Source organism: Tachyglossus aculeatus, unplaced genomic scaffold, assembly GCF_015852505.1.
Source record: "Tachyglossus aculeatus isolate mTacAcu1 unplaced genomic scaffold, mTacAcu1.pri scaffold_148_arrow_ctg1, whole genome shotgun sequence".
NCBI lineage: Eukaryota > Metazoa > Chordata > Mammalia > Monotremata > Tachyglossidae > Tachyglossus > Tachyglossus aculeatus.
This window is the reverse complement of record NW_024044871.1, coordinates 25,267-36,307: the sequence shown is the minus strand read 5'-3', so window position 1 is coordinate 36,307 and position 11,041 is coordinate 25,267. Positions and strand designations below refer to the sequence as shown.

General features: G+C 46.9%; 1 protein-coding gene across 1 annotated transcript; it reads left to right on the top strand.

The window, feature by feature from the left end:
• LOC119923135 (olfactory receptor 14A16-like) lies at positions 1 to 8,533 on the top strand. The gene is made up of 5 exons (XM_038742660.1): positions 1 to 495; positions 3,743 to 3,750; positions 7,861 to 7,939; positions 8,123 to 8,184; positions 8,308 to 8,533. Exons 1-5 carry the CDS (start codon positions 1 to 3, stop codon positions 8,531 to 8,533), a joined length of 870 nt encoding a protein of 289 aa, XP_038598588.1.
• The last annotated feature ends 2,508 nt before the right edge of the window (positions 8,534 to 11,041 follow it).

The following is an 11,041-nucleotide window of genomic DNA, read 5'->3' as shown; positions in this document are numbered from 1 at the left end:
ATGTCCTACGACCACAACGCCGCCATGTGTCTCCCCCTGTGCTACGAGATCATCATGGACCGGGCCTGTGGGAAGATGGCCGCCGCCTCCTGGCTCGGCGGGGGGCTGAGCGGAGTCATCCACACTTCCGTGACTTTCTCCCTCCTCTTCTGTGACACCAACGCCATCCACCAGTTCTTCTGCGACATCCCTTCCCTCATCAGGCTCTCCTGTTCCAGACGCTACATCGACGAGATCGCCGTTATGGGCCTCAGTGTGTTTCTGGGCCTCGGTTGTTTCGTAGGCATCGTTGTCTCGTACGCATGCATCTTCAGGGCCGTGCTGAGGATTCCGACGGCTGAGGGCCGGGCCAAAGCCTTCTCCACCTGCTTGCCTCACCTCATCGTCGTCATCTTGTTTCTCTCTATTTCCTTCTTTACCTATCTCAAGCCTCCCTCAGACTCCACCTCGACGCTGGACCTGCTGTTGTCCGTGTTCTGTGCCGTGGTGCCCCCCGCCCTGAAACCCCTCATCTACAGCCTGAGGAACCGGGACATGAAGGCCGCCCTGCGTAGGGTTCTGAGGTGGAAATTTTTCATGTAGAATGGAATACCTCTAGTCTGTTCAAAAGTGGAAGATCAGCATTGACTCTATCTACTCAATCCGCAGTATTTAGTGAGTGCTAACTGTATGAAGAGCACTCTACTAAGCGTAGATCCACTGGAGAACAGAGTTATGTGCGATCTGAAGATTTTGACACCTAGATATTCAATTAATCGTATTTATTGAGTGCTATCTTTTTTGATGATATTTGTTAAGCACTTACTATGTGCCTGGCCTGGAATGCCCTCTCTCCACACATTTGCCAAGCTAGCTCTCTTCCTCCCTTCAAAGCCCTGTTGAAAGCTCACCTTCTCCAGGAGGCCTTCCCAGACTGATCCCCCTTTTCCTCTCCTCCTCCCCATCCCCCCCACCCTACCTCGTTCCCCTCCCCACAGCACCTGTATATATATATATTTGTACAGATTTATTACTCTATTTTACTTGTACATATTTACTATTCTATTTATTTTGTTAACTGTGTGCATATAGCTTTAATTCTATTTGTTCTGACGATTTTGACACCTGTCTACATGTTTTGTTTTGTTTTGTTGCCTGTCTCCCCCTTCTAGAATGTGAGCCCGCTGTTGGGAAGGGACCGTCTCTATATGTTGCTGACTTGTACTTCCCAAGCGCCTAAGTATAGTGCTCTGCACACATTAAGCGCTCAATAAATATGACTGAATGAATGAATGTCAGGCTCTGCTCTAAGCACCAGGGTAAATTAAGCTCACAGTCTTAATCCCCATTTGACAGATGAGGCAACTGAGGCATAGAGAAGTTGAGTGGCGTGCCCAAGGTCTCACAGCAGACAAATGGCAAAGCCAGAATTAGAACCCTTGTCATGTTTACTGAGTGCCAAGCACTGCAGTAAAAAAAAACAAAAATACCCTCCTGCTTGATTAGGATAGACAGGGAACATATGTATCACCCCTATTGTAATGCCCTCTCTTAAGCACTTAGTACAGTGCTCTGCACATGGTAAGCACTAATAAATACCACCGATTGACTGATTCAAGCAGTACAATTTGTGCCTCACCGCCAACCCCTTGCCCCTATACATTCAGTCGTATTTATTGAGCTCTTACTGTGTGCAGAGTGGAAAGAGCCTGGGCCTGAGAGTCAGAAGTCATGGGTTCTAATCCTGCCTCCACCACTAATCAGCTGTGTGACTTTGGGCCAGTCACTTAACTTCTCTGTGCCTCAGTTCCCTCGTCTGTAAAATGGGAATGAAAACTGTGAGCCCCACATTGGACAACCTGCTTACCTTGTATCTACCCCAGTGCTTAGAACAGTGCTCGGCACATAGTAAGCACTAAACAAATACCATCATCACATCATCATCACTGTACTAAGCGTGGCTCAGTGGAAAGAGCGCGGGCTTGGACCAGAGGTCATGGGTTCTAATCCCGTCTCTGCCACATATCTGCTTTGTGACCTTGGGCAAGTCACTTAACTTCTCTGACCCTCAGTTACTTAATCTGTAAAATGGGGATTAAGACTATGAGTCCCACGTGGGACAACCTGATCACCTTGTATCCCCCCGGCACTTAGAACATAGTAAGCGCTTAGCAAATGCCATCATTATTATTATACTTACTAAGCCCATATCCTACCTCTGGCCTAGAACACCCTTAATAGCCAACAGACTATCACCCTCCACATCTTCAAAGCTTTATTAAAATCCCATCTCCTCCAGGAGGCCTTCCATGACTAAGCCCCAATTTCACCTGCTCCTTCTCCCTTCTTTGTCTTCTACGCGCTTGGATCTGTGACATTTGAGCATTTGATATTCCTTTACGCTGTGTTGAGCACTGGACTTAAACCCAGCCCACACACTTCACTCCTCTAACGTCAACTTTCTCACCGTACCTCAATCTCGTCTGTCGCGCCGACGACCTCTCGCCCACGTGCTGCCTGTGGCCTGGAAGAGCTTCCCTTCTCAACTCCAATAGACAATGACCCTGCCCCCTTCAAAGGCTTATTGAAGGGCCATTTCCTCCGAGAGGCCTTCCCTGACTAAGCCTTCATTTCATCTTCTCCCTCTCCCTTTTGCCTTGCCCTGATTTGCTCCCTTAATTTAGCTCTCCCTCAACCCCACAACTCTTATGTACATATCTGGAATTTATTTATTTATATCAATGTCTGTCTCTCCCTCTAGGCTGTAAGTTTGTTGTGGGCAGTGAATGTACGTGTGATTCTCAGGAGAAGCAGCATGGCATAGTGGATAGAACACAGGCCTGGGAGTCAGAAAGTCATGGGGTCTAATCCCTGCTCTACCACTTGTCTGCTGTGTGACCTTGGACAAGTCCCTTATCTTCCCTGTGTCTCAGTTACGTCATCTGTAAGATGGGGATTGAGACTGTGAGCCTCATGTCGGATAAGGGATTGTGTCCAACCCAGTTTGCTTGTGTCCACTACAGTGTTTGGAACATAGCAAGCGCTTAACAAATACCATAATTATTACTATTATTGAACTCTCCCAAGCTCTGCGTACTGTAAGCGCTCAATAAATACGATTGACTGACTGAATGACTAAATGTTTGGGAGCGTAAAGTTGAAGAAACAGAGGTCCGGAGAGGCTAATTAACTTGCTCAAGGTTATAGTGGGCAAGAAGCCAAATTAGGCTTCCCAATCCAGAGCCCTTTGCAATAGACTTCCCCACTGAGACCCTCATTTCCCACCCCATAAGGTAGGGTACAGAGTCCAGAGGGGATAATGAGAGCTGAGAACTTCCCCTTCCTCCCCCATAACAACTCTCCTCACGTCTGTTAGACTACGGAGACTACCCAAGGTAGTCACCTTGGGCAATTCATTTCACTTCTCAGAGCCTTAGTTCCCTCATCTTTAAATGGGGGTTAAAATGCGACCCCCATGTGAGACATGGACTGTGTCTAACCCGATTAGTTTGTATCTACCCCAGCGCTTAGTTCAGTGCCGGGCACATAGTGAGCGCTTGACAAAGACCATAAAATTAAAAAAGGACAGCACAGTCACTGTCGCAACTGTTTCATCCTCCTCACATATCTCAACACTCTGGGGAGTTTGGACTCGGGGGAGATCTTAGAGCTGATGTCACCTCTTCCCTTCCCCGGTTTCCAATGCCACACAGGTATGCATTCTGAGCTCACCCCGGGGATGCCAACCCCCTTTTCCCTGAAGTCTCCTGGGTAATAAAGGCCAAAGTTTCCCCCACGTGCCTTGAGGCCCCCAAACAACCAAACACAGCTACAAGTTGTCCTTCTATGACCAGCCACGTGTTCAAATGGTGGCCGGAGCCTTGCAGAATTTACCCAGCTGAAACAGGTGAGCCATAATTCTATTTATTATAGCTATAATTATATTTATTATAGCTACAATTCTATTTATTCTGACGCTTTTGACACCTGTCTACTTATTCTGTTTTGTTGTCTGTCTCCCCCTTCTAGACTGTGAGCCCTTTGTTTGGTAGGGACCGTCTCTATCTGTTGCCGACTTGTACTTCCCAAGTGCTTAGTCCAGTGCTCTGCACACAGTAAGAGCTCAATAAATATGACTGAATGAATGAATGAAAGGTGAGTCCAGCAAACCGCACCTACCACCTATCATTGATCATTTGATTGATTTATGGAGCTTTTAATGTGTGCAGAGCACTCTAATAAGCGTTTGGGTGAGTAATAATAATACCAATAATTATATATAAAATAATATTATTAATAATAGGAGAGTAATAATAATAATTATCGTATTTGTTAAGCGCTTATTATGTGCCAAGTACTGTTCTACAATATAACAGAGTTGGTAGACTTATTTTCTGACATAATGTGCTTATAGTCTAGAGGGGGAGACAGACATAAATATAAATAAATCAATTCTGGATGTAATTCATGAATTGTAATTTATTATATAATACAATATAATGTACTATAATCTAATAAATCTGTGGATATAATACACTTGGATTTGCACCCTTTATTTGTCCCTTCCTCATCCCCACAGCATGTATGTACATAGAAGTAATTTGTATGTTTATACCAATGTCTGTTTCCCCCTCTGAACTCTAACTAAGCTCCTTGTGGGTAGGGAATGTGTCCAATCAACTCTGTTACACTGTACTCTCCTCAAGCGTTTAGTACAGTGCTCTGCATGCGGTAAACTCTCAATAAACATGATTGATTGATCAGAATGTACATAAGTGCCAACTCAATGGCTCTTAATAATAATGATAATAATTCCACCACTAGATTGTAAGATTCTTTAGGGAAGGGATCATGTCAACTGGTTCTATCGTACTCTCCCAAGGGCACACAGTAAATCCACAAATATCAGTGACTAATGTTGTACTCTGTTTTATTAATGATGTGTATATAGCTATAATTCTATTTATTCTGTTGGTATTGCCACCTGTCTACTTGTTTTGTTGTGGGTTTTTTGTCCATCTCCTCCTTCTAGACTGAGCCCGTTGTGGAGTAGGGACTGTCTCTATATGTTGCCTATTTGTCCTTCCCAAGCGCTTAGTACAGTGCTCTGCACACAGTAAGCACTCAATAAATACGGTTGCATGAATGAATGAATGTTAGGCAATAATAATAATAATAATAATAATAATAGTAATGATGACATTTAGTAAGCACTTACTATGTGCAAAGCACTGTTCTAAGCGCTGGGGAGGTTACAAGGTGATCATGTTGTCCTACAGTGAGCTCACAGTCTTAATCCTCATTTTACAGATGAGGTAACTGAGACATACAGAAGTTAAGTGACTTGCCCAAAGTCACACAGCTGACAATTGGCGGGGTCGGAATTTGAACCTATGGCCTCTGACTTCAAAGCCCGGGCTCTTTCCACGTGGCTTCTCTAGGCTATGCTAAGTGCCTATTTACTAGACAGTTTCTTCCAGGCTGTAAGGGGACTAGTGCAGAGATCCAGACCACCCTAATCCTAGAGTAATTGTATTCCTCTATCATGTCCTTGAAAATGTAGCAGCCTAGGTTTTCAGCACTGGCATTGAAATTAAAATCCGGGACACGTATCGGGAAACCAGTCCATCCGGTCTGACAGCACTCTAGAACATAATAGTAATAATAATAATAATGATAATAATGGTATTTGTTAAGCGCTGACTATGTGCAAAGCACTGTTCTAAGCGCTGGGGAAGTTGCAAGGTGATCAGGTTGTCCCATGGGGGGCTCACAGTTTTAATCCCTGTTTTGCAGATGAGGTGACTGAGGCCCAGAGAAGTTAAGTGACTTGATACACAGAACAACCAAATAGAACTTTTCCTCGTGTGCCTTCATGATATACTTATGTCACATCATGTTACATAACAGATGTGATATACTGGACACACAAAGACAGGGTGGTCAGCTAAGATGGGTCAGTCAAGCCCAGGCTTGGGAGTCAGAGGATGTGGGTTCAAATCCCAGCTCTGCCAATTGTCAGCTGTGTGACCTGGGGCAAGTCACTTGACTTATCTGGGCCTCAGTTTCCTCATTTGTAAAATGAGGATTAAAACTGTGAAACCCCCGTGGGACAACCTGATTACCTTGTATATACCCCAGAGCTTAGAACAGCGCTCAGCACATAGTAAACGCTTAAAAAATACCATTTTAATTTTTATTATTGAGCGCTTACTAAGCTTGGGAGAGTACAATGTAACAATGTTGGTAGAAAAAATCACAGCAATCAGTGGTATTTATTGAGTGCTTGCAGTGTGCAGAGCACTGTACTAAATGCTTGGAAAAGCAAATTGGTGGACATATTCCCTGCACACGAGAAACTCCAAGTCTAGAGCGTGGAGACAGTCATTAAAATAAATTACGCCAATGAATACAAGTGCTGTGGAGCTGAAGGTGAGGAGATGCAAATCCAAGTGCATAGGTGACACAGAAGAGGGAGAGAAAGTCAGGAAAAGAGGACTTATTTGAGGAAGGCTTCCTGGAGGAGATGTGACTTTATTAATGTTTTGAAGGTCGGGAGAGTGGGGGTCTGGCGTATATGGAGAGGGAGGGAGTTCCAAGCTAGGGGGAGGTCTTGGAAAAGAGGTCGGTGGCGAGATAGATGAGATCAGGGCACAGTGAGTAAGTTGATGCTAGAAGAGTGGAGTGGGAAGGTTGGCCTGTAATAATAATAACAAAAATAATAATGATTCATTCATTCAACTGTATTTATTGAGCACTTAATGTGTGCAGAGCACTGTACAGAGCTTGGGAATTACAAGTCGGCAACATATAGAGACGGTCCCTACCTGACAACGGACTCACAGCCTAGAAGGGGGAAGACAGATAATAAAACAAAATATGTAGACAAGTGTCAAAACCATTAGAATAAATATAATTACATCTGTATGCACATCATTAACAAAAGAAATAGACTAGTAAGTATGTACAAGTAAAATAGAGTAATAAATCCGTACAAATATATACAAGTGCTGTAGGGGAAGGAAGGGGTAGGGCGGGGGGATGGAGAAGAGGAGAGGAAAAAGGGGCCTCAGTCTGGGAAGGCCTCCTGGAGGAGGTGAGCTCTCAGTAGGGCTTTGAAGAGAGAACGAGAGCTAGTTTGGCGGATGTGAGGAGGGAGGGCATTCCAGGCCAGGGGAAGGACGTGGGCCGGGGGTCGACGCCTGGACAGGCGAGAACGAGGCCCAGTGAGGAGATCAGCGGCAGAGGAGTGGAGGGTGCGGGCTGGGTTGGAGAAGGAGAGAGGGGTGGTGAGGTAAGAGGGGGCAAGGGGATGGAGAGCCTTGAAGCCGAGCGTAAGGAGTTTTTGTTTCATGCGAAGGTTGACAGGCAACCACTGCAAATTTTTGAGGAGGGGACTGACATGCCCAGAGCATTTCTGTAAAAAGACAATCCAGGCAGCAGAGTGAGGTGTAGACTGAAGCCGGGAGAGACAGGACGATGGGAGATCAGAGAGGAGGTATTTGTTAAGCGCTTATTATGTGCCAAGCACTATTCTAAGCACTGGGGCAGACACAAGGTAATCGGGTTGTCCCTCGTGGGGCTCACAATCTTAACCCCTATTTTACAGATGACTTAACTGAGGCCCATTGAAGTTAAGTGACTTGACCGAAGTCACAAAGCTGATAGGTGGCAGAGCCGGGATTAGAACCCATGACCTCTGACTCCCAAGCCTAGGTGAGGTAATGTTAGGAATTTATCGAGTACCTCAGAAGGCACTGTTACCTTCTGAAGTAAGAATGGAAGAATAAATAATATATTAGTGCCTACAAAGACCTGGATATTACTTGGAAAAGACTCCCACTTTAGTTCTCATTTCCCACTGCCCTTTCATCCTTCCAGGATGGATAAAACCATCTTCCAGAAGGAAATGGCCAATCTCACAGAGGTTTCGGAATTCTTCCTTCTGGGATTCTCGGAGGTCCGGGAGTTGCATCTGGTCCACGCCGCGCTGTTCCTCCTGGTCTACCTTGTGGCAATGATGGGGAATCTCCTCATAGTCGCAGTCACTGCCCTCAACCGGCGCCTCCACACCCCCATGTACTTCTTCCTCAGGAACCTGTCTATCCTCGACCTTTGTCTCATCGCCGTCACCGTCCCCCAGTACGTCCACTACTCCCTGACCGACGGTAGAGAAATCTCCCTCCCGGGCTCTGCTTTCCAAGTGTTTGCGTTCATGCTCTGTGCCTGTGCAGAGACTCCCCTGCTCACGGCGATGTCCTTCGACCGCTACGTGGCCATCTGCCTTCCCCTGCGCTACTGGATCATCATGGATAATGGGGTCTGTAGGAAGATGGTGGCCGCCTTGTGGCTCTTTGGCACAATGAGCGCCTTGGCGCACACCATTACCACCTTCTCCGTCCCCATCTGGAGGTCCAACGTCCTTCCTCAGTTCTTCTGTGACATCCCTCAGCTCATCAGTCTCGCGGGGCCCGATGGAAATCTCCAGGAATTCGTGACAAAAACCGTCTCAGTCGGCCTCACCTTCGGTTATTTCCTCTCCATTGTCATCTAGTACGTATACATCTTCCGGGCCGTGCTGAGGATGCCGGCCGCCGAGGCCTTCTCCACCTGCCTGCCCCATCTCGCCGTCATGACTTTATTTGTAGCAAATGGCGCCTTCGCCTACCTCAAGCCCGTGTCTGACTACCCCTCGACCCTAGACCTGCTGGTGTCCGTGTTCTGCACCGCAGTGCCCCCTATTCTGAACCCCTTCATCCACAGCCTGAGGACCCGAGACATGAAGGCCGCCCTGGGTAGAATGATAGCGGGGAAAGGCCTCTAAAGTGGTCGTATTTTAGCCCGAAGAGCACCGGGTCCCCAAACGTTGGCATCGGTCCCACGGGAGTCACTGGTGATGAGGGAGTCTTCTGTGGAGAAAGATCGCTGGCCTGGTTACTGAGGCCACAGGATCAAGGTCCTCCATGCCCGAACTGATTACAACACCTGCTGACTACAGACAGTGGTGGTTGTGGAGAATGGCTATTTGACTGTACTATTTGTAAAGCACTTATTACCAATCAATCAATCGTATTTATTGAGCACTTACGGTCCCACGGGAGTCACTGGTGATGAGGGAGTCTTCTGTGGAGAAAGATCGCTGGCCTGGTTACTGAGGCCTCGGGATCAAGGTCCTCCATGCCCGAACTGATTAGAACACCTGCCGTCTACAGACAGTGGTTGGCTGTGGAGATTGGCTATTTGTACTATTTGTAAAGCGCTTATTACCAATCAATCAATCGTATTTATTGAACACTTACTGTGTGCAGCGCACTGTACTAAGCGCTTGGGAGAGTACAGTACAACCATGAACAGACATTCCCTGCCCTCAACAAGTTTACCGTCTAGACGGGGAGGCAGACATTACTAAAAATAAACAAATTACAGATACGAACATAAGTACAGGGGGTTGAGAGTGGGGTGAATGAAGGGTGCAAATCCAAGTGCAAGGGCAACGCAGAAAGCAGTAGAAGAAGAGGAAATCGAGGCTTAATCGGAAAAAGGCTCCCGAGGAAAGTTGCTCTTAATAAATCTCTAAAGGTGGAGAGAGTGAGAGCTCAGAGGAGGGTCGTATAACTAGTCAGTTTGTAAGAGTCTCGTTCGTTATCACAATTTCTCTACATTATAAATTCACTGTGAGTGGTGAATATGTCTGTTTATTGTATTCTACTCCCCCAAGATCTTACTACAGTGCTTCCCACGAGCCAAACGAAGACACTTGACCTAAAACTCAACATGTCAAAAACTGAACTCCTTGTCTTCCCTCCCAAACCCTGCCCTCTCCCTGACTTTCCCATCTCTGTTGACGGCACTACCATCCTTCCCGTCTCACAAGCCCGCAACCTTGGTGTCATCCTCGACTCCACTCTCTCATTCGCCGCTCACATCCAAGCCGTCACCAAAACCTGCCGGTCTCAGCTCCACAACATTGCCAAGATCCGCCCTTTCCTCTCCATCCAAACCCCTACCCTGCTTGTTCAAGCTTTCATCCTATCCCATCTGGACTACTGCACCAGCCTTCTCTCTGATCTCCCATCCTCGTGTCTCTCTCCACTTCAATCCATACTTCATGCTGCTGCCCGGATTATCTTTGTCCAGAAACGCTCTGGGCGTGTTACTCCCCTCCTCGAAAATCTCCAGTGGCTACCAATCAATCTGCGCATCAGGCAGAAACTCCTCACCCTCGGCTTCAAGGCTCTCCATCACCTCGCCCCCTCCTACCTCACTGCCCTTCTCTCCTTCTACAACCCAGCCTGCACCCTCCGCTCCTCTGCCACTAATCTCCTCACTGTGCCTCGTTCTCACCTGTCCCGTCCCGCCGTCGACCCCCGGCCCACGTCAACCCCCTGGCCTGCAATGTCCTCCCTCCGCACATCCACCAAGCTAGCTCTCTTCCTCCCTTCAAGGCCCTACTGAGAGCTCACCTCCTCCAGGAGGTCTTCCCATACTGAGCCCCCTACTACCTCTCCTCCTCATCCCCCCTCTCCATCCCCCCGTCTTACCTCCTTCCTTTCCCCACAGCACCTGTATATACGTATATATGTTTGTACATATTTATTACTCTATTTATTTATTTATTTATTTAGTTATTTTACTTGTACATATCTATTCTATTTATTTTATTTTGTTAGTATGTTTGGTTTTGTTCTCTGTCTCCCCCTTCTAGACTGTGAGCCCACTGTTTGGCAGAGACTGTCTCTATATGTTGCCAACTTGTACTTCCCAAGCACTTAGTACAGTGTTCTGCACACAGTAAGCACTCAATAAATACGATTGATTGATTGATTGATTGAATTGAGTGAATTTTTGACCATGGGCATTCTCGTGGGTGAGGGAGGTAACATTAGTGGGACAGTCTGAGCCCTGCTGAATGTCTGAGGTAACATAATCTCTGGGACTCCAGAGTCTTCCAGATAACGAGTCCCTCCGGGTGAACCCGGGGCCTGTCTGCCAGGGGAACCCCCTCCCCCTGTCCTGCCGGAACAGCAGCTGCTGTCTCCGAGGAGCCCGGAGCACTTGTTTT